At 36.3% G+C, this 25,215-nt stretch overlaps 1 protein-coding gene across 1 annotated transcript in view; it reads left to right on the top strand.

The window, feature by feature from the left end:
* The first annotated feature begins 3,562 nt into the window (after positions 1-3,562).
* LOC122804857 (solute carrier family 15 member 2-like) overlaps positions 3,563-25,215 on the top strand; it is a 1,359,362-nt gene continuing 1,337,709 nt past the window's right edge. The window contains exon 1 of the mRNA XM_044075020.1: positions 3,563-4,461. Coding sequence (XP_043930955.1) covers positions 4,363-4,461 — 99 coding nt within the window. The 5' untranslated portion in view covers positions 3,563-4,362. The remainder of the gene's footprint in view (positions 4,462-25,215) is intronic.

A 25,215-nucleotide genomic window follows, 5' to 3' on the forward strand; every position in this document is an offset into this window, starting at 1 on the left:
TGCTAAAGGCCAGTCTCAAACTTCAAAAGGAGATACTGTGAGAACCTAGAATCAGGTGACCAGATGAGGTCATTCTGCAAGTCATATTGGATATTATATTTTACAGGGAGTAATCTCAAAATATAGAGTATTCTATTTGGGGCCTGACTAGAAAGACTGCTCACATATTTCATCTTGCCTTGCCCAAGTAAGTTACTATGGAACAGTAAAATTCTCTCAAATTCAGTCAGGAATATATTTATTTATTTATTTTATTTTACATTTGTTAATGATGAAGCTTAGTTTAGATATTGTTTTTCTTTATTTGTCTGAGTCTGTCCTTCAATTTTCAATATTTTCTGTGATTTGAACTCTGTGGTTTACTGTAAATATATGTACAGTATTTTCATGTACTTTCATTATTTATTATTAATTATATTCAAAACTTTTATCGTGGCTGGTTCTTTTACACAGCATCTAACCTTTGAGAGTACTTATATTTATTTGGTGATACTGTGTGGGCCACTCCAGAAGGCCTAGCTGTCTTGGTGAACTACTACCATTTGTATTAATATTAATATTGCACGGTATAATTGGACACCCTTTAAGGGCCTTAGAGTAGCTGATTGTAGAGGGTCTGGTGGCAGTGAATCTACATTATAATCTAGGCAGAAGGGGGCATAATAAATCCATGCCAGCCTTTTCCCGGTGTGTGTGTGTGTGTCTGTGTGTGTCATTATTTATTATTAATTATATTCAAAACTTTTATCATGGCTGGTTCTTGTACACAGCATCTAACCTTTGAGAGTACTTATATTTATTTGGTGATACTGTGTGGGCCACTCCAGAAGGCCTAGCTGTCTTGGTGAACTACTACCATTTGTATTAATATTAATATTGCACAGTATAATTGGACACCCTTTAAGGGCCTTAGAGTAGCTGATTGTAGAGGGTCTGGTGGCAGTGAATCTACATTATAATCTAAGCAGAATGCGGCATAATAAATCTGTGCCAACCTTTCCCCGTGTGTGTGTGTGTGTGTGCGTCTGTGTGTGAAAATTAAACTTTAAACAGTGTGTTTGTGTCAGCTACTTGGGACAGGGAAATGAAGCACTGAGTTTACAGAGAAGGTGCTGGAGGACTTGGCTTGGACACCTGGCAGAGGACCTAAACCTAAAGCTGTACAAGTGGGGAGTGTTACTGGGGGCCCTGGAGGGAGACAGATATAGAGACATCCAGATCCTGGGCTGACTGTGTCCCCTGTGTGCTCTTAAGGGAAATTGTACTTGATGCAGAGAGGTCTGCATCTGGCAATACTGAGTGTATCCATTTGTATTCCAAGTGTGCATCTCTAGTGTCAGTGGTGAGGATTCAGGCTCCTTGATTACTGGCCTAGTGTGAAGACAACACATATTGGTTCCCATCACATACTGGGACCAGTGTTGGGCATCACAAGTACATCAAAACAACTTTTTGTAAATATGAAGAAATAGTTTTTAACCATGGTATGATTTTGGGAGCCCTGCAGGTGCTTGAGTTCTAAGTGCTCGAAATCTACTTTCTTGGTGTCATGGACTCAAAAACCTTATGACTGGGTAGGCTTGTGCTAACATTCAGATATGAGTTCAGGCAAGCAGTTGTGAAGAGAGGGTGGGAGAGGGATTATAGGCTTACAGAGCAGAAGGGGGATTTTAAACTTAGGGAGTGGGAAGGGTGTTTTAGAGTTAAGGAGCACAAAGTGGGTTTTAGGATTATGAATGGGAGAGGAGATTCAAGTTTATGGAGCATGAAGGGGTTTTACCTTTAGGGAGCAGAAGGGAAGTTTTAGCATTACGAAGCAATCACAGAATTTAGGTTTAGGGTGGGGGCTTGGAGTTTTATGTTTACAGAGTGATCAGACTTTTAGGGTCAGGAGGGTGAAGGTTTAGGTAAAGGGAGCAAGGACTCAGGTTGGGATGGGGATAGGAGTTTTAGGTTAGAGTCTAGGTTCTGGTAGGGCTATACAGTTGAATAGATTTAGGTGTGAGGAGGAATATGTCCAAACAGGAGATTGGGTTAGTGAGAGTTTGAGCATTAGCTTTTTTTTGACCCAACAGGTGTGTCATGAGCTACTAACACAAGAGCACCTGTAGTAGGCTATGTGCGTTTTCTATCTGAGGATGTTGGCAAATGTTTAGCACCTGTTCTGTTGTCTATTTTGCTTATTTGTTCCATGGTTTAAGAAGCAGTGTTAAGGTGGAACGTTGAGAGCTCTATTTTCTTCAATTGCCCCTAAGCAATTCAAAGTAAAATACAAGTGTACATATCAGAGCAGTTGAAAGTGCTGAATAACCAGGAACACTATTACAGGACACACTTGTTGGGTCCTCTATAGAAAACTGAGGAATATTAATATGTCATTGTTTTCCATAGGAAATCATTGATGCTGCACACTTAAAAATTATGTTTGCAATGATTCACTTCTTTTGAAAGCAAAAGAGGATAAGAGCTATGAGGTAATCCAATAAAAACATTAGTTGCAGATAACCAAAAGCTGGTGACATCTTTTAAAACAGAGATTTTTACAATCAGTCCATTCCCTACCATGCCACTTTTAGGATTTGCCAGTAATTCATATATTCAATGAAATATAGGCATAATGCATTTTAGATTTAATCTGAAGGTTTGATGAAGTGTCATAAAATGGCACTTAACTAAAGTGGCTCAGCATTTATTTATTTATTTGTTTGCTTGCTTATTTAAATTTGTTTACCAGGCTAGAGCACTAATCAAACAATGACCAATTACAGGATCATCCATACTTATATTAGTGCTGACAAGCTGATTCTGGCATATTAATTAAGCCCCACTTTTTAACTAATGTTTCATCAAAAAAGTAAAGAAAACAAAGAAAAAATTGAAAAATGAGAGGAAAATGAAACTAAAGTAAAATTCAGCAGCATCATTTCCCCTGTGCATAATACCTCTCAAGAACACTTCATTAAGAGTATAAAGTAACACATTTAACCATTATGTGAACTTCCTAGCTGTTGTTATTAGTAAGCTGCTAGGACATGTTCCATATTTTACTCATTTGTTCCACAATATGAGAGGTAGTGTTCCATATTTTGGAGACTTAAGTTTGAAAGCAATTTCCCAGCAAAAAAGTGGTGGCTTCATTATAATTGTCTATGTCCTTGACAAGCAAAAGATAGACTCGCCTTCCTTCCCCATTTGGGGCAGGGCTATAGATATTTTTCAGGAATTACTAATAGACAAACCTAGATTTAGTGTCCCAGCCACATCTAGTAACCAGCTGTGCATTTATTTGCAGACTTCAGATATCTAATTTAGTGCCCAAAGTCATACCTCTCAACTTCTTAGTACAAAAATTCTGGACAAAGCCAAAAAATAATGGGGAACAAAGGCCCATAGCTCTCAACCAAGCAAGACAAGTCTCAAAGAATCAGGGACAAATACAAAAATAATCAGGGACGCATTTAAAAATATTAGTATTATTAAACTGAGACATTGACAGAATAAGATAATATGAATTAATATACATTTTAAAGTAAAATAAGTATGTCATTCTAATTACTGTCAGTATTTATTGTGTAATTCCCCACTTTTTCTCCAAAAGTCATCTGTTTTAAGAGGGATTAAGGGGGACAGCACTAAAATCGGAATCTAAATAAGGGATATCCCTGAAAAGGACAATTGAGATCAGATGTATGAAAGGCCCCAAATCAGGAACAGATTTTAAACATCGCTCTTAGAAAAAATGATAAAATAAGAATTGTTACATTATCATGCATTTTCTGAAAGCTTTGAAGTCTAAAACTAAAACATCTGCCATTATTTAGAGATTTCAATCAGCAATGGTTTGCAAGAAAAACATCTTTTACGAGGAACACACCAAAAATACAAAGCAAAAATATGAAGGTTCTGTGAAATTCTGGACTGTTGGGAAGAAAGATCTAAATCCGGCTTGGGAGGCGGGTTATTGGGTCACACGTAGAGCAGTTAAGTAATAATTCCCTGGAATAGCAAGTAACAATTCAAGTTTCTTAAAAGCCAATCTATTCATGGAATCTTGTTTCCCAAAGCGTTTATTTGCTGAATTGTCAAAAAAAGACATTTGCTAAGCAAAAACCCTTCCATCTGTGCCCGAGGCACACTGCCAGTGATTTGTACGAAAGACGAAGGAGCAAACAAACCCACTGTAGCAGTAGTAGTAGTAGTAAATAGTAGCAGCTGCAGCTGATTTCTGTTTGCACGTTGTTTTTGCTCTAAACCATCGGACTACATAGTACTGTGGGCTGTGGCAGCTTCCAACTTTCTCACTTTATTCAGAATTCACGCGCACATTACACTCACAATTCGCTTGCTGTGGGATAGAATAGTATGTACGAGGCTGCGGGAACGACAAAACCTGAAACTTTAAAGCCTTTTCTTGGAGATGGTCGTAAAAAGGATGTTGTCGTCCCGAGAAGGACGGGTGCGGTAGGTGCATCATTTGTTATTGTTGTTGCTGTTATCACTAGTAGTAGTATAGTAACACTAGTAGAAGTAGTAATAGATACATCCATGTGTGTTTAAGTGTTGGTGGCATTACAGGATGCACATTTTTGTTAAGCAGCTTACAGTGTCTGCCTAACGATTGCACAAGTCTCACACTAACGTGGCACTTTCTCCGACAGAACTTTGACATACTAAGTGGCCAGATAAGACCTCTTTCTGTGCTTCCTCCATACCAAGACCACGCCTGCATACTATAGCCTGTTTGGAAAGCCTGTTGTCTGCATTGTTTATTAGAAAACACGATCAATTATAATAGTTTCAAATAACGCTAATGGCATTAATCTGGAAAGCATCAACATTCGCTGTCTTGTAAAGTTTAACGGAATAAATTCATACTAATTAGCTTTCAAGTTCTTGGCTCAAGAAGGGAAAAAAACAAAAGTAATGTAGCAGCGTTTGCTCCTTATTTTTGGCTTTGTCTGTGATTCTTGAATAGAGAGGTTGAGAGCAACAAGGTAATCTAATAAGCATAGCTCTCAGCCTTCCATCCTCAAAATGAGGAACACCAGCCCTCATATTGTGGAACAAATGAGCAAAATGTGGAACACATACTAATGCCATACTAACAACTTCAACTAGGAACGTCATAGGATGGTTAAAATATGCTGGTTTTACTTATAAAAAATATATATTTTAATGCATTAGTATGATTCATTTGTATTTACCATGGATGTCAGTTTTGTAAGACCCTATCAGACCCTTTCAATGTGGAACTTCGAGGAACATGAATATTTTTAGAGTGACCCCAAATGAGGTACGTTCCTCATAATGAGGTACACTTGAGAGGTATGCTAATAAAACCTTGAGTTTCATACAGCCACAATGAGGTATCATATGTAAAACTCAAGGATTTGTAAAACGGCCCCCTCACTACAAGTATGCACCTAGGATTTAGCAGCTTGTATTTTACAAACAAATGCCATCAGCAAAAAAATACACCTGAATGCACATACAATTGGGTACGATTTTTAAATAGGCCTACTATTGTAAGTCACTTAAAAACTAACAGAACAGTGTTTTGCAGCAACACTGATTTTCTGAATAAGAAGTATGAAACTCTTATCTAGACTGTAATCCTCAGTAATTAATCAGAAATATCAAAATCGGTATTGGAGACACAGAGTTGAATATTATGATGCAAAATCAGGGACATTCTGCAAAATCAACCTTAAAATGACATAGTATAAAGCATCTCTTTCATATAGGAAACATCAACATTGCACAATTTTACAATAGGAGTTGACCTGATTTGTTTTCTTTATGAAATCATTAAAATTCAGTGCATCATGCTAATATTATAAAACAAAATTCCAGTGTAAATAGTGTTTTAGCAATGTTGTAAAGTCAAACTAGTTTTATATATATTGGATGTTTTATGGTTAAGTGGTATTAACAGTTTAATATTTTCCAGTTTGCTCTATTTCTTGATGGTTGTTCGGCACTTTTCATCAGATTTTCATTTTTTTGGTAAACAAATTATGCAGTTTTGTTAGTGGACCCTGAGGGTTATATCAGCTCAGTACTTTCAAGCTTTCTACAATTACTAGGCACCCTAAAACATCCATCATCATTACTATGCCAAATATTCTGGTTTATGATCGGGTTCCTGGATTTGTAAGCAACAAACTGGTGCAAGATCTGCAGACTCATTTAAAAAGTCAACATTATCTGGATAATTCCAAATCAGCCTACATCATTCCATGCTAAAAAATCTCTTGTGGCAGTTTTTTTGTCCTCCTGTTTATGCACCATCAGAACACACACACACACACACACACACACACACACACACTCTATGAAGGCAGTATTTCGTCTCTCACTGCAATTTTTCCCGGTTTAGGACATTGATTGGAGGTCAGTCCAAAAGTCTATTACTGTCACGAGTGTGAAGCAGATTTCATTGTACCATATATCAGAAAACAAACTTCCAAATCAGCAGTCTAATTGAAAAAAAGACTGTTAGTAGTATCAATAAAAAAATTACCACAACAAAAATATATTTCAGCTGATGGTTTGATAAATTGAATTTGCTGCCATCATGAAGCCAATGGCAAGTTCATGATAGTTCATAAAATTAAACTTAACATTATAGGATGTCTATCAGGCTGGTCTTCATATTATTCTTTTAGTGTCACTTAAACATTACAAAGTAGCTGCTTACATAAAATTAATTTGTGATGCATAGTGGAACTGACACAGATTGTGATCACTGTAGAGTATATATGCAACTATGGCGACAACATACTCTGACAAAATAATCTCTGCTGAAATATTTCAGCATAGCAAACTGTTCAGATAAAAGAGTACCTGCACACAGCAAACTTTTAAATTAAAGGACCATCTTACTTTTTTAGAGAGTGACCATTGTTTAAACATACCAGTCAACCAAGAATCAAAGTCTGCACACTTTGGTCAACCTTTCTCTTCATGGTTAAATCACACTGATGGGGTTTTTTTTGCATTTTTGTGTCTATGAACACATGTAATGGAACCAGTGAATATTGTATTTTTAATCAGTGTATAGAATGTACAATCACATCACTACTCTTGCATTTTTATTTTGAAAGCTAGGAAATGTTAGTATTAAATCTGTTACAGTTTCATGCACCTTCAGATAATTTCAAATGATTATTCAAAGTTTATTTTTGAAATTGCTTTAGGTCAGTTTTGCTTCCTTAAATTATCCAGTTGCTGTTTTGCTGTATTAGCTGTTTTATTCTATATTATGAGTGTTGTTTGGTTTACTCTTTGTGTCTTTTCTGCTTTTATTATGTTATGCTTGTATTCTTGTGCACTTCTTAAGTGTAAACACTTTTATTAATATGAAAATTAAGCTCCTTTCTTTTCTGGCACACATGCTGTAGCACATACCTATTCCATTTAGTGTGCTGAAATTCAAAGAACATTAAGCACTGCCTGTACAGAAACAATTATATCCTAGAACAACTGTAGAAGATGGGCATCCCCGCGTCTTCATTTGCAGAGATCAGACAGTCATCAGGATGTGATCTGTATTGCTTAGGATAGAGTTCTTCATGCAGAGTTATGGTGGTCATAATGGGAGTGTGGTTAGAATGAAGCAAAACTAAATGTTTAATTACTTTGATTTCTCCATAGCCTACAACTTCATATCTAAGATTCATTACAGAAAAACAAAAATTTCATGATTTTTTTTTTTTTTGAGGTGATAAACTCCCCATTTTCAGTGTTTAATTTCCAGTAAGCAGTGAATCAAACAATATGCTTCAGCCGTATGTAGATAAAATTTACTGACAATGTATTTTTAACCCTAACTAATGTTAATTCAGTTGTGGGCTATATAGGTTCATAGGTTCATAGGTAGGTACTAGGCTATTGGCCCTAGGGCCTGTATAAGCCTAGCCAAAAAGATACCCAGGCTTTCGCCACCCAAGAAATTATTTTCCTGTGCCCCTGTCAAGCAGAGCCACAGAAGTGATCCCCGGGGTGAATTTCCTATTTCCCATCCAATCATCAAGATTTTTCTTGAAGAGTGCTAATGAGGAGCTCTGTTTGACATAGATAGGTAGTCTGTTCCAGAGTATGGGAAGTCTCTGGCACAGGAATCTATCCCTCCAGCATGTTCTGTTTATTGTGGTGACAAGGTTTAGGTCCCTACAGTGCGTGGCTCGGATGGATTGGGATTTATTTAAGTGGAGCATGCCCAACAGCTCTGGGTTTGACATAGTTTTGTATGTTAGGCAGAGATCGCCTCTGAGTAGGCGATATGTGACCGAGTAAAGCTGGAGTTTTTTGAGATGGTCTGCATAGGGCATCTGTTTGAGGCCAGTAATCCTCTTTGTGAGGTATTTCTGTGGCCTTTCCAGTTGTTGTAGATGTCTTGTGAGGTACATACCAAAAGGGGCGTTGTACTCTATAATGGGTCTAATGAGTGATGAGTAGAGGGGAACAATGACCTTTTTTTTTCTGGATGAGAAACCTTTTGTGATGAGGTGTGCCACATAGAAGGATTTCTTGACCACTGTGGCAATGTGAGTATCAAAGGATTGACTACTGTCCACCTGTGTCCCAAGGTCTCTTATCACACTTTCGGTGTTAAGTAGACTACCACCTATGTGGTAGTTCATGGGTACAGAGTTTTTACCAAAGGGGATGACAATGCACTTTTTGGCATTGAGCTTCAGGCCATGGCTTTGACACCAGGCATCTGTCTCAGTGAGGCCCTTTTGTAGGATGTCCACATCGTTAGGAGTTTCGATTATGACTCCTAGTTTGCAGTTATCTTCTGTGTTAGCCTGTACTTCAGAGAAGTAGATACCAAACAGTAGAGGACTCAGGACTGAACCCAGTGGTACTCCACTTGTCACTGGTCTGAAGTCGGATTTGGAGTCTGCTACTTTCACAGTGTGGGTTCTGTCCATGAGCCAGTTGGCAACCCATCTTGTGACATAGGGATTTATACCTAGTTTAGTGAGTTTATCTATAATTCCAGAGTGGGGGATAGTGTCAAAAGCCTTGGCGAGATCTAGATAGGCTGTGTGAACCACCTTACCCTCATCTGTTGCTTTGGTGACTGCTTCAAATAAGTCTATAAGGTTTAGGAGACATGATCTGCCTTTTACAAACCCAAACTGGGTGGGGGTCCAAAGTTTGGAGATTACCAATGTCTTTGTTTATGAGTTCCATGATGATATGTTCCATGGCCTTGCAGACCAGGCTCGTCAGGCTAATGGGGTGGTAGTTCCAAGGGTCCATCATGGCTCCCCTTTGTGGAGTGGGATAACCGTCGCGGTGCACCATTCAGTGGGCACAAAGCCTGAGGTGAGGCATAGATCACATATTAAGCATTTTGAAGGGATCTCTAAGCTAAAATCCAATGAGATTAAAACAAATACAACATTAATAGATCATAAGGTTGTTCAAATAATAATATATCAATTTAAATATAATTGAGATGGCAAAGCAATGAAATGAATGTATCGCATTGTCTAAAAACCTGGATAACATCACTATAATTGTTCTAACAAATTTGAAAGATATAATTTCTAATTCAATATAAGATATATTTTAATGTAAAGATAGACTGACATTTTAATTAAAATGATATTGTTAAAAGCTTTATATACAATTCAGATATCACCTTGATGCCAAATAAAACCCATATTAGCCCATATTAAATAACTAAATAAAATGTTTAGTCATTTATTTGCTACCCAAATAAACCTATAATTGCTTTTCAATATTATATTACACTGTGGAGTAATGCTGAATTAGGATGCCTAGATACAGAAAGGTGTGCTGTAGCATCTGTATTCAAAGTCAAAATACACTATATGAGAAAAACTTACATTGCAAAACAGAAAATTATGCATAACATGTTATGCAGTGAAGAAATTTATATTGGAGAGCTACATAAAATGTTTATACATTTATTCTTATAGTCAAATAAACCTGGGATAATTTTTTCAGTATCATAGAAGATTGGGGAGAAATTGAAGATTAGCATTCTCTATACTATTGTGTCGATATTCAAAGTAAAATTATATTTAATGAATTTTGCAATGATTAAACATTTTAAATACTTTATATATAAACAACACAAGCATAACTCCCATCTTCTTCCTCTGAATTTTAGTTTTCCTACTGATTTTCTTGCAACCTTAAATATCAAGGAGGATTAATAAAAGTTACCAAAATGTGTAGACTACATCTTTACACTTAGTGTGTTCTTTCTGAGTGAATAGACAGCACAAAATTATGGTAGGGATGCTCTTGAATACAGATCATGTACTTTTAGTGTACACTTAGTGTAGGTGTTCATGAATCCAGCCTATAGTTGTAGATAGTAAATAAATATGTACATAGGCACATTGCTGCTCTGAAAAAAATAAATATATGCTATCTTAAAACATTTTAGAAATGTGGTCTACCATTACTCAATGTTAAAACAAGGATTTATTCAATTTTACTTTACATCAGTTATTGAAGGCTTTAACCTGGCCAGCCTTAGTCGTAAATGATCAAGGCAGCCACTTAAGATGGCACTCAGCCAGGATCATTTAAGTTCTATTTTTCACCACTCCAAAGCATGAATCTCCTGCAATGCCTATGTTTGAAGTAGTCATGGCTGTAGCACCCTGTAAAAAAGTAATGCACACTTCTTAATTTCCTGGCATTCTTCTCTTTCCCACCCATAATCTAGATAATAAATCACAGAGCCATTGAAGCTCATGGGATTCATTGTCTAGATACTAAATGGGACCAAAAAAGAAAGACACAAAATTTGAACAACATAAGGTAATGGCTGCAAAAGTATGCCGAGTCTATAGCTGGTGGTAACATGAAGGTCCTTGGAAGGTCAGCAAGAGAATGCTGTTGTGAGAGTGCAGCTCCTATATAAATGATCTGTTTGTAGCAGGTAAATTTTAACCCTGACAGGCAACCAGATGTTATGCTCAGTCGACTTTGCAAGACTAATCTGATTCGTTTAAACAAAACTGGATTAATGTATACTGTTTCTAGTTACTGCTTGTGATTTAACAGAACTGAAATAACTTTCTGTGTCCATTATTTACTTATTTTATTATAACTCATCCCTATAATTGCAGGGCATGGGAGCTATCTGTAGATAAAAGTGAATGACCCAGGCCTGCTATAGTTTGTCAAAATTAACCATCATTCTGGGTTTGCAGAATGAACGATTGTGTAATTATTTGAAACATGTTGGATTATTTTACTATGGTTGTCTGTGTTTGTGTCAAACAGAATTGTAATTAATTACTGTGGTCATTATTTTTTTTATTATAGTCACACATCTGAAATGTACATAGCCAACAAAGTGGGTGCAATTGCTGGGTAGCAGTGTCTGCAGTTTAAAATGGACACCCCTGCCTTCATCTACTTAAACAGGCACTATTCTGATTTTGCAGGACTAATGTGTATTTGTATGATGCAAGTTGTGATAAGTTACTATGGCTATTGTTTATTTTAAGCAATTTTGAAATACATTAGTGTGGTCAATGTATTTTCATTACAATCGGACATCTGAGGTGTACTGCATTCACCAAAGAGGCTATAACTGCTGCTTACAGGAGCTATCTATTGATCAAAGTGACTAACCCAGATTTTGTTTGTCGATGTTTAAAAAGTCATTACTATTAATCTTGCTGTGAAGGCTTAGTGTACATTTGTTTGAAACACAGTTGAAATACATTACTGTGACCATTATTGTGACCATTATTGTCTATGTTATTTCTACATATGGGAGCTCTCTGTGGATGAAAATGGCCTTGCTGCCTTGCTAAGTTAAACAGTTATTAATCTGGCTTTGCAGGACTAGTGTGCATTTGTATGAAACACATTGAAATGATTTGCTATGGCTATCTTTAAGAATCAGTCAGATGTATGAGTTGCATGTATGCAGTCAATACATTTATTGTAATTGATGGTTGCATGTACCATATGTACCTAGAAGTGATGTAACAATGTTTTGTTTTCTCACACTTAAATAGACACTGAATTAACTTGTCAGCAGTGTCAGATAATGCATTTCATTAGCTAAAGTCCATGCAAAATGATCACTATTGTGACTAATGCATGTGTGTGTGGGGGGGGGTTGCATTGTATCTAAGAGTACCAAGTTATCCATAATATCTTTCACTTTCCATCACAGTCAGATATATTGTACACAGTAAGAACTGTCTTTGATAATCTGGGCAGGTTGTGTGTTAATGCAACTGATTATTCAAACACAATGATGCCAGGTACCTGAAACAACCAAGAAACTAGTACAGCAAACACAGGCACCAAGTGGAGGTGATCAAACATAAAGCATGAACCAGGAGCCAAAGTGGAAGCACCAGCAGTTTATTCAGTACATTAACGCAAATCTCCCTACAGCATTTTCGTCCACAGGACTTCTTCAGATGTAACAAAGAAAAACTGACTGTAGCATCCTTTATATACCCCACCCTTGCAAATCACGTTAATTGTTTAATGATTGATAATTAAAACACATGGCAATTAATGCAAATACTCTGCTTTCTGTAACATTTTGAAAATTCTTTAAAAACATATCACTAAAAGTGCAGGTGAATGAATAAGCAGATTTATAAGCAGCAAAGCTATCTAAACACATAACTTGATTGAGTTAAAATAAAATAGAATAGAATGAAGAGTACATAAAATATAATAATAAATATAAATAAAAACACACATCATGCATAGCGTGATGACCAATTTAAAAGCACAGTATGAATTAATAATATGTAAATAATACAAAAATATAAATAATAAATAATAAATAATTAATCCTATCGCAAATATATGTAGATGTATATAAATGTAAATGTATAAATATACATAAAATATATAATATATATAGCATAAATTGTCCTGAAAATATATGTAAAAATGTATATAAAAGATGTGATGTATCACATAAACAGGGAAATGTTTCTAAGGTGAAGTGGAACACTTTATAATTTGGCCGCCCTCATTTTCAAAATGGGGGCAATAGAAATATGTTTGTTAACACCACTTGCACAACTAGGGAAAATTTAGAATCACTAATTTACCTACTGAATTTCTTTGGGAGGTAGTAGAAAACTGGAGTAAAACAAACTCTGCAAATGCTGTATACTTTTAAAACTTTAATCACAAAACTTAAAAGACAATGTAAAGCTTTTAGATCAATAGATCCTTCCTCAGTGCTAAAAAATACAATTACAACATCCATTAAATAATCAGCATACTAATCACATAATTTAAAATCCCAACTATCAGGTACAAGTAAATGAGTAAAACAATTAATTCTTAAAGCAGAAGCTTCATTTAAGACATATTTGTTTGCGCCTTAGAATAGGTTTTAGACTTACACTAGTATTAATACCAGAGGTCCTATCATCATGAGACATAATAGTTTATTATCCATATCACCTAATCTGGAATCATTATTAACGACTTGTATAACTCTAAAAACAAACATGTTCATTGCGATAATCTGTCAGATGTTTAGCTAAAGCATTAGTTTGAATTATTCTATGCATATCAGACTTATCCGTTATGTGCTCTTTCACTTTCTTCATGATTTGCAGTACATTTTTTGCAAGTTGCAAGATAAATAGCATTACAAGTATTGCATGTGGCAAAACACTTGAACACAAAATCTTTTACCATTAAAGGATATTTAAACATATTATCGCTACATATGCATTCACAACAGCAACAATTGAAATATGGGTATGTACCATATTTATTTTAAAGTCTACATGCTCTTTGTTTGATATCTTTATAACATAAATTATAAAATTCAACTTATCACTGATAAGTGATTCTAACTCAGGCAAAGCCTTTAATTTATCCCAATTGTTCGTAATAATATCTTTAACATCTTTCATGCGAGTATTATAAGTTGTTAGAACATATGTTTGTAAGTCTAAAACCTATTCTAAAACACAAACAGATGGGTCTTAAATGAAGCTTCTGCTTTAAAAATGAATTGTTTTATCCGTTTATTTCTATCTGATAGGTGGGCTTTTAAAATTATGTAATTAGTATGATGATTATTTAATGAATGTTCATGTTGTTGTAATTGTATTTTTTAGCACTGAGGATGGACCTATTGATCTGGAAGCTTTGTGTTGTGTTTTAAGTTTGGTGATTAAAGTTTTAAAGTATGCAACATTTGCAGAGTTTGTTTGTCTTTTTTATTTGAATCCAGGATATACGTTTGGTCTGCTTTACCATCATGTGGTTCATCTGGTGTTTTTAGAAAACTGGACTACCCTGAAAAACCCAAGTGAACACAAGGTGGACAAGCAGACCACATCAGCCAAAAATCGAATCAGAAAATCTCTTGCTGTGAGGTTACAGTCCTACTCACTGTGGTGCCCATTCAGCAACATATTTTTGTTACTGCAACGTGTTTAAGTAATTTTGGACAAATTTCCAGTTATTTGATCAAAACTTGTGGTCTGGCAGATTTTAGTTATCCACATATTTAGTATCATTTAATGTTTCATTTCCTACATGTATTATTTCAGTTGCCTCTTTTTTGGTGTCTCATAGCAGCTGTCTATAGCACAATGACACTGTATCTCATTGTTTCTGATTTCTTATGTCTAATCATTATTGTTTATGAAAATAAAATTAGTATTACTGAGATAAGAATTAATCAGCCTTGTACAAACTTTAAATTTGGGACTAAATTGTCTTTTTATTGAATGTATACAAGGCTAACACTCTGTGAGGAATAATCTTTTTTCTGTTAATAATATGAACTATATTGTTCTAAGTTTAAATTTATTCACAATTTTTGAATTTATACAAATGGTATGATAAATTGTGTGCATGGTGCAAATACATTAGTTTAGTTTTTAATAGGTTTTAAGTATCAAAAGCATCTTAAAAGCATTTTTATATATACACATACTTACATATTTATTCTTGCATTTATAATACATAGTTTAAGGTGTTGACATTTGCGTTTTTATATGTATTTTTATACTGTTTTGTGTTGAAAAATTTATGTGTAGTGTTTCAGACTTCTGTTTCAGACTTAGAAGTGGTTTTCACTAATCCAGGAAGTGATGCCATGTAAGATTTCCTATTTAAAACAGTTTACTTCCTTAATTTCCTTGTATCTGTTAAAGTTACTGCTTTTGTTTTTGGAATGGAAGCACTTATATCTTCTTGTTTGTCTGAATAAAGAAAGCATCCTTGTACTGAATTGTACTGAACTGGATGTGTTGGCTTGATTTAAAGCACACATTGGATTATTTCAGGGCTCACAGGCTCTCATTGTCTACATACTGCTTGTGCGACGATTTTCTTAGTGGTTTGTGCATTTTTTCGTCTTTTACTAGTATATTGGAATGTTACAGCAGATGGAGGCGGAGCAACAAAACCCTGGACTGGATTCCAATCATGAAAATGAATCTATGTAAATTCGAAGCAGTTTGGGTGAGCTTACTGTTCTCATCCAACAGCTCAATCAATGGATGGAACGCCTGGAGCAATTTTCACTTTCGCAGATGTCACTTCACCCTTTTCCAAGTACATCTACACAATGTACATCTACTGAGGACATCGGAAACCTGAATATTAACAACAGCAGCATTTTGGCAGCACATGAGTTTCGGACCTTCATTAAACACCACAGGGGCCATTGTGAATGCAAATGGAATTGCAACAAGCACTATCTCTAATAATGTTAGTGTTAACAACAAACATAATCTGTCTGAATGGCTTAAAAGTAATTCATGTTTCAATAAGAACCGGGGTACAGTGACTGAGTCTCTTAATGACCAGCTTTCTGATTTAGATCGTATTTTACCGAAAATTAAAAAAAATTACACATGGACAATGCATACTTTAGTGAGTGCATTAAGTTAAAAATAGTTCCCAAAGGCCTGCGTGTCTGGCATTTCCCGACTGGACTAGTTGCTAATTCTGGTTTCCACAATTAACTTTTGGCCTTTTTTGATAAATGGGGTCTAGAATACATGGAAATGGTTGTAAAACATAATGAAATGAGTATTGTTGAACTGAGTCAGGAAGTAAAGACTTTGGATGAACTTGTTACTAATGACCCTGGGTTCAGCACTAACAGGTTTGACTACAACAGGATTTTCAGTTCTACTGATGAACAAATGACTATTATCAAAAACAGTAAAATTAAAAAGCTCATCAGGGATGAGAGGGACTATGCCAACCATGTGGTTACCCAACCCCACCCCCCTCACAAAAAAGGCATCTAAAGAAACTCCCACATCAAACCAATGAAGTTGAAACTAACATGGACATTGAAATTGATTCAATGAATGAACATTTTTTAGGGGAAGAAAACTTTCCCCAATTAAGACGGTCAGAATGTCTCATGAATCAGCGGGGGGGGGGTACGAACTATCAGAACAATCATTTTCAAGCCCCTGCACAGAGAGGCATTGGCCAAGTGAACAGGGGAAACAACTATCACCCATGGAGGGGGAGGAGACAATAGAGACTGATATTTCATCACAGTCTATACCTGACATTGTTCAAGGGGAAAGTTCCCCAACTTTACATATTGACATCAACAGTACTGGAGACTTCAAAGTTTACAATTATACTGACATTTCCTTGAATGTAACTACTTGTGACCTCTTGGCAAAAGGTTTTATGTTTGTTTCTAGTCAATACTTAAACACTGTGAATACACTGGTTGATTTAAAACTTTATGTGAGGAAATTGAATTTGCAGGTTTTGTTTCAAGGGGTAGAACAGGTACGTCAACCACTCAAGGTATCCAGTTCTTACCATCCCCCCACCCATCCTAGTTTAGCATCCTTTGAGAGAATTTGTGAACTCGATATTAGAAATCTGGGTAACAGATTTAGAAACATTAGTTTCAGTAGTAATTTAACTAAAGAAGATCTAGATTAGCTTAATTGTTTAAAACAACTATATGGCATCAGAATAATGAAAACAGATAAAATTGGTGGGGTTGTCATCATGAAAACTGATGACTATATCAACAAACTAAAATCTAGCTTGGAGACAGATACGTACTGTGAAAGTTCCTTAAATGAGTTAAATGGCGCATACAATAGAATAAGGGGGTACATCCAGGACTTATTTATTGATGGTCTCATGTTAATCCACAAACTACACTATCTGACAATGGAATTTCCAATTACACCCTAAATTTTTGGTTTGCCGAAACTCCATAAAAACATTCAACAACCACCCATGCATCCCATTGTTGATGCCCAGGGATCAATCACGCACCCTTTAGCCAAATTTCTGGATACTGAACTGAAGAAGTTACTTTTGGATGAACCCCACTTATGTATTGATTCCTGGGACTTCTTAAGGTAAATCAATAACACTTGTTTTAGGTCCGACTTTTTATTTATTACAATTGATGTAGTAGATTTATAGTCTGTCATCCCACATTCCATCGGGGAGGAATGGTTTTGTGATTATTTGTTTTCTAAGGGAATACCCCAGGACAAAATCAATATGTACGAACAGATTTTGGATAGGGTGCTGAGAAGAAACTTTATCTTGTTCGACAATCAGTATTATTTACAAACAAAAGGGGTTGCTATGTGTTCAGCATGTGGGGGGCTGTACGCCAATATCATCATGTTGGAATGGGAAAACGTACTTTGAAACAATCAACATATTTCCGATTCTGTCATACTTACATGAGGAATTTAGATGACATGTTTATTTTATGGGAAGGCCCTAGAGACCAAATTGTTGAAGTCATTAACTATATTAACAACTCAGTCTCCTTTTGAGGTTCACATATAGTGCTAATGCATGTGAAATTTCCTATCTTGATGTTCTGTTAAAGAAAGATCTGGAACAACAGAGATTTGTGGCTGAAATTTTCAGAAAAGAAACCTATTCCAATAGTTTTCTGCATTTCGACAGCTGCCACCCATTCACTCATAAACGTGCAGTTATTAGGGGGCAATTTGTGAGTGCAGCACGAATGGTGACAACTTGGATAGGTTTCACCAGAGAATGCCTTAACTTGAAGGAAATGTTCTTGAGAAGAGGTTATCCCCCCACTTTAATTGACATCATGAAGGAGGTTAGTGAGAAAAGACAATGTGGGTATTTTGCACCAATTTTGGGCACCCCTAATACTGACCATCCTGATATGACTGGGTTGAACATAACTGAAACAGTCATGGACACTGTTGTGAATGACCAAACAATTGTCCATAACCAGGAAATATATAGGGGGCACCATTCCCCTGGGTCTGAAGTAACTAATTACCACACAAGTTTTTCAACTGTCTTCTCAAATGACACATACACTATTAAAGATATTCTGTGTAAGAATTGGAATCTGTTGAGTAGTGACAGAGAATTTTTTAAAATGTTAGGAGAAAAACCTGTGTGTGTTTTCAAGAAGGGCCCTAACTTGAAGAACATTTTCGAACGTAATAATGATGGAATCTATATGAAGGATCAGATGGTTAAGTGCGGGGCATGTACATTTTGCCCTTTCATTTTGGAAGTCAGTGAATGTGAAATTAATAGAACGAAAATAAAAATACCTGAGAGGTGTAGTTGTTTAACTGAAAGAGTGGTCTACTGTGCTTTATGTTCCTTTTGCCCATGTTTTTATGTGGGGAAGATGGAACGTAAGCTTAAAAATAGGATCAGCGATCATCTTAGGAATATAAGGGATGCTAGTGAAGTGAATGCACTTGCTAGACACATTAGTGAGTACAACAATCACCGGTTCAAATTTGTAGTACTTGAAGTTCAAAAAAGACATAATAGGGGGGCAGCCTGGCCATATTTACTTGAGAAAGCCAAGTTGCTATGGCAATTACGACTTGATGCCTCTCACTGGCCAGGCTTAAATGACAGCCTTTCCATAAGTAGTTTGCTTAAATTGAGGGCTCTTGAGAGGTGAAACATTCCATTTAGATATGAATATGGTACAAAAATGTTTTTTTTTTTTAAATGGCCTTCATACCTGTTATATGTATATGTGCATGAAATTTATTCATTTATTCCTAATGGATTTTTAACTGTATGCATATTTTACTTATATGTTTATATATATATATATATATATATATATATATATATATATATATATATACATACATTTTTTTAAAAGCATCTTAAAATAATTTTTATATATACACATATTTACATATTTATTCTTGTGTTTATAATACATAATTTAGGGTGTTGACATTTGCACAATCAGTTTTTATACGTATTTTTATATTTTGATATTTATACTGTTTTGTGCTGAAACATTTATGTGTAGTGTTTCAGACTTGGTAGTGGTTTTCACTAATCCAGGAAGTGATGTCATGTAAGATTTCCTATTTAAAACAGTTTACTTCCTTAATTTCCTTGTATCTGATGAAGTTCCTGCTTTTATTTTTGGAACGAAAGCGCTTATACCTTCTTGTTTGTTTGAATAAAGAAAGCATCCTTATACTGAATTGTACTGAACTGGATGTGTTGGCTTGATTTAAAGCACACATTGGATTATTTCAGGGCTCACTGGCTCTCATTGTCTGCATACTGCTTGTGCGATGATTTTCTTGGTGGTTTGTGCATTTTTCCGTCTTTTACTAAGTTTAAATTTATTCATATTTTTTGAATTTATACAAATGGTGTGACACATTATGTAGATGGTACAAATGCATTAGTTTAGTTTTAAATAGGTTTTAAGTATCTATAGAGGATGATTATAATTAACTTAATTTTTTAGTAAGATCCATAATGTTGTGGGAGTCAGAGAAAATAGTGCTGTAGCACTATTAGGGCTTCACTGGTGTGCGCCAGTAGTGCTAGGGCAATAAAACGTGATTTTAGAACCATACAAGAGGCACATGGAGCAAAAGCGAGTTAACAGTTCATTCGCAAGTCTCTAAATTGAAAACGGCACAGTTAGACCTAACCACACTAGTGTTCCTACTACCAAAGCATACTACATTGTTGAACAGGCACCCCCCCCCCCCAACACACACACACTCACAAAAAACATGGATGACTCCAAAAATGCCTCTACAAACACACGCACACACACACACACACACACACACACACACACACACACACACACACACACACACACACAGCTCCAAGAATGTCTAAATACACATACACACAAATGCAAGCACACATCTTCATGGGCCTTCATACAGTCATACAGTTTCACAGCACTTGTGTGCTAACAGATCTACTCTCTACACAGTTGCATAGAAGATGTACCATTTTAATTGTTTTTCTTACTAAAAAGCATGGTGGAGCTTGTCTTTCAGTCATTGTACTATGCAATTCCTGTCCTGCCAAAAAGCTTTGTGGAAGTAAATATGACTAATTTGCATTAACTGCATCCCAAGACTGCTGAATTTGCATGTAGCTGCCTCTCGTGAGTCCTCTGCAGCACTACGTGCCACAGCCTTCTTATCTCTGTAATGCTACAGTGGTCTTTGATTCTCTCCTTCATGAAGTACTAAGCAATCGTGCTAGAATTCTATTTCTGAAACTTGGCCATTGTTTGACTCTTAAGTATTCCTCATATTTATCCTCATATTTAGAGCCAAAGCAATAGGAGGATACAGGCCCAAAACGAGGACAAATGTTGAATATTTCTCTTGTAAACTCAGACAGTTGCAAGCGTAACAGAATTTATATTACCAAGCATTTTCTGTGGTATAGCAAATCTGCATGTCAGACCAATGTGATTATTCAGTGCCTGCAGCCCCCAACAGTATCATCAGAAAGTAATGATCTATGAGAGATCAAAACTTGGATATGCTAATAACCACTGAAGCATACATACCTCACAACCTCTTAGTTCAAGAATCGGGCCCAACCAAATTAATAGTGGCCAAAGGCCAAAACTCGAGACAGAGATTTAAATATTATTTTTATAAGCATAGAAGTTTCACATTCTCTGAAGGAGATGAATGATTTGCCAGAAAAAATAAAATTTTTATGAAAGACAGAACAAAGATATGAAGCAAATTTGGGGAGGCATTCTCCAAAATTTTGAGCAGTTGAGAGGTATGGAAGGATGTTTGTGGTGGTATTTGCTGTTATGACCTATACAATAACAAGAAAGCTAAATCAGCCCCAAATTATTTTTATTACATATTCTTTTTTGTTTATATATATATATATATATATATATATATATATATATATATGGGTCTACTTGAAAACACTGACATGCAAAACACAGACGACGAGAACACCGAGACTGGAAGATCGACAACTGAGATGACCGACAGTTTAAAAGCCTGATGCTGAGAACACCGACATGTTAAGGTAAGTGTGCGATAGTGACAGACTTTAGGGTTGGGGCGGGATAAGTGAGTTAGGGTTAGGGTGCGGGTTGGGGCGGGTTAAGTGAGTTAGGGTTAGGGTCCGGGTAAGGTAAGTGTGCAATAGTGACAGACTTTAGGGTTAGGGGCGGGTTAAGTGAGTTAGAGTTAGGATGCGGGTTAGGTGAGTGTGCGATAGTGACCGACCTTAGGGTTAGGGTTTGGGTTAAGGTTAGTGCATAGATAGTTGTGTATGTAAGATTTAGTGTAGGTTTGTAAGGTTTTTGTTGTGCTTGTGTTGTGTGTGTTTTTCAGAAAAGGTATTTGTTTTGTTTTGTTGATTGTCGGGATTGTGGTTTGTCGGGCATGTGAAGTTTCGTGCTTTTAAACTGTCCGTCATCTCAGTTGTCGATCTTCCAGTCTCAGTGTTCTCATCGTCAGTGTTTTGCATGTCAGTGTTTTAAAGTAGACCCATATATATATATATATATATATATATATATATATATATATATATATATATATATATAAAAAACACATTTCACTGAAACTCATTTCGTCAAAGCCTCATTTCACTGAAAGTGAATTCCCTGAGCACAATTCACTGAAAACTCACTTCAATGAAAACACATTTGAATGAAACTCATTTCATCTAAACAGGTATATGCCCTGTTCCCCACTGTAGTCTGATCCTGGAGTTAGTATATTTAGTTAGGGGGGTTTGGGGGTGTGGGGGTGCAACACCGCACATAGTTTGGGTATATATTATTTTCCGGCAAGAGTTATTTATTTGACTTGTAAGAATCCATGTTTATGGTTTACAACATTTAAAATAGGTGGAGGCTATGCCCCCCACACCCCCCAATGTGGGGGACTGAGACCCCACACCCCCTTACTATATATACTAACTCCAGGATCACACTACAGTGGGGAGCAGGGCATATACCTGTTTAACGAAATAAGTTTCAGTGAAATGAGTTTTCAGTGAAGTGAGCTTTCAGTGAATTGTACTCAGGCAATTCATTTTCAGTGAAATGAGGCTTCAATGAAATGAGTTTCAGTGAAACGTGTTTTCTGTCAAACAAAGTAAACCCATATATGTGTGTGTGTGTGTGTGTGTGTGTGTGTGTGTGTGTGTGTGTGTGTGTGTGTATATATTTATATATATAAAAAATGAGACCACAATATATCATTTCAAAAATTTTCCCACCTTAAATGTGACCTATAACCTGTACAATTCAATTTAAAAGCACACACATCTGTTAGGAGAAAAATATAAAAAATAAAAAATGTAAAATAAGCAGGTTGCATACGTGTGCACACCCTTAAACTAATACTTTGTTGAAGCACCTCTTGATTAATTACAGCATTCAGTATTCTTGGGTACACACCTGCCATCAATTAAAGAGACTCTGATTAACCCCAAATAAAGTTCAGCTGCCCTAGTAGGATTTTCCTGACATTTACTCAGTTGCCTGCTGCAGAGATCTTACAGAGCATCGAAGGGATCTCATTGTTGAAAGGTATCAATATCAGGAGAAGGGTACAAAAAAAATTCCACAGCATTGGATATACCATGGGACATAGTGAAGACAGTCATCAGAAAGTGGAGAAAATATGGGACAACACTGACGTTGCAAAAAAACGGATGTCCCTCCAAAACTGGTAAAAAGACAAGATGAAAACTGGTCAGGGAGGCTGCCAAGAGACCTACAGCAACACTGAAGGAGCTGCAGGAATTTCTGGGAAGTACTGACTGTGTACTACGTGTCTTCCATATTGTCCATATGTCTGGCTATCTGGTAGGATTGCAAGACAGAAGCCTTTTTTTACACAGAAAAGCATCCAGGCCCAGCTAAAAGTTACAAAACAATACATCACGTCTCCCAAAAACATGTGAGAAAATGTGTTATGGTCTGATGAGACCAAGGTTGAACTTTTTGACCACAATTCCAAAAGGTACAGTTGGCACAAAAACAACACTTTGCTTCACCAAAAGAACGCCATCCCCACGGTGAAGGATGATGGTGGCAGTATCATGCTTTGGGGTTGCTTTTCTTCAGCTGGAAGTGGGGCTTTAGTCAAGGTGGAGTGAATTATGAACCATTCCAAATGCCAGTCACTTTTGGCCCAAAACCTTCTGGCGTCTGCTAGAAAGCTGAAGATGAAGAGGAATTTCACCTTTCAACATGACAATGACCCAAGCATACATCCAAATCAACAAAAGAATGGCTTCAACAGAAGAAAATTAAAGTTTTGGAGTGGCCCAGCCAGAGCCCAGACCTAAATCCAATAGAAAATCTGTGGGGTGTCCTGAAGAGGGCTGTGCATAAGTGAGGCCCTTGCAATCTGACAGATTTGGAGTGCTTTTGCAAGGAAGAGTGGGCAAATATTGCCAAGTTAAGATGTGCCATGCTGATAGACTCCTACTCCAAGAAAACTGAATGCTGTAATTAAATCAAAAGGTGCTTCAACAAAGTATTAGTTTAAGGGCATGCGCACTTATGCAACCAGCTTATTGTATGTTTTTTATTTTTTTATGTTTTTTCCCTAACAGATTTACTTGTTTTTCAACTGAATTGTACAGGTTATAGGTCACATTAAAGGTGGGAAAAGTTTTGAAATGATTTATATTTTTTTATATCACAAAAATCTGACATTTTAACAGGGGTGTGTACACTTTTTACATCCACTGTATATATTCAAACCTTTCAATGTGTAAACTGTTTTCTTCTTTATTTTACAATGATTACAGAGATTTGGATTTAATTTAAAACTTTTATTTTAGATTTTATAGAAGAACATTGAAAGCTATGTTCTAAATAAAACAAAACATTCTTACATTGAATGCAGGCTTTGCATGAGAAAAAGTAAACTCCTCTTCCCTTGAAACTTACTTTTAGTGGAAATGTAACCCATTAAGCTACAAGAGCCATACTGGGATTCAAACTCAAGAAGAATGTAGTGAAGAACAAATGAGCGTCTGTGTTAAGGGTGCAGGAATTCAAAAGACAAACAAGTAATGCATTTGCTAACAGCCTGCAACAGCCTACTGGACACAAGTGTCCATTTTCATGAGCAGCCCAGGTGTACTAACTGGTGAAGTAACTTGACAGAGTCCCATAGAAGACTAATGAAGGGTAAGGGAAATCAAACCATGTACTACATGAAGATGCTGTTTAACAGCACACAGACTTACTCATTTGATCTAATTGCTAATTGAGTGACATTGACAGATTATAGTCCTCGGTGATTTAGAAAAAAAAGTTAAAAGAGGTCTGGTGGTTGGTGCGGAAGATTAAGCTTCTTGCCTCCTGTAGTGAAGGTTCAGGGATTGATTCTGACCAAGTCACTAACTAGACAGTGTCCCCTAACTGGGGCATTACACACCCACCCACTTCTCTATGAAATACTCACTTGATTCACATATCCTGGCTGCACACTTCAGTAGCAAACAAATCTCCTGTGTGAGTCCAGTAGGCTGCATATACTTGGCATCTGTCTGTCTGTTCTGAAATCTTCTGTGCCGATATGTCCTCTGCTCATCCAATCTGTTCTTGCAACAAATCAAATATCCCATGCAGCACAGATGCCTAGATACATGTCTGTGGTCTAAATTGTTATGCATCCTCTATCACACACATATGGATGTCTTAATTTTTTTGTAATGGAACATTGTTTAAAGCCAGACCAGGAGCCTTTTTTTGTTTGTTTTATCCAGGCCACCCAGCCAGCTGTAGGCCCTAGGCAGCTTCTTTGGACTCCTAGTGCTGGATCCTGCTCTGAGCTTGACAAGTCTCATCTTTAAGGCTATGAATCAAGTCATTATGGAATTAATAAACAAGGATACAGGTAACCTACAGACTCTTACCTCAATCTAGTTTGGATTCATCAA

The sequence above is a fragment of the Protopterus annectens genome, chromosome 6.part0 (genome assembly GCF_019279795.1).
Source record: "Protopterus annectens isolate FY-2018-M chromosome 6.part0, PAN1.0, whole genome shotgun sequence".
Classification (NCBI taxonomy): Eukaryota; Metazoa; Chordata; order Ceratodontiformes; family Protopteridae; genus Protopterus; species Protopterus annectens.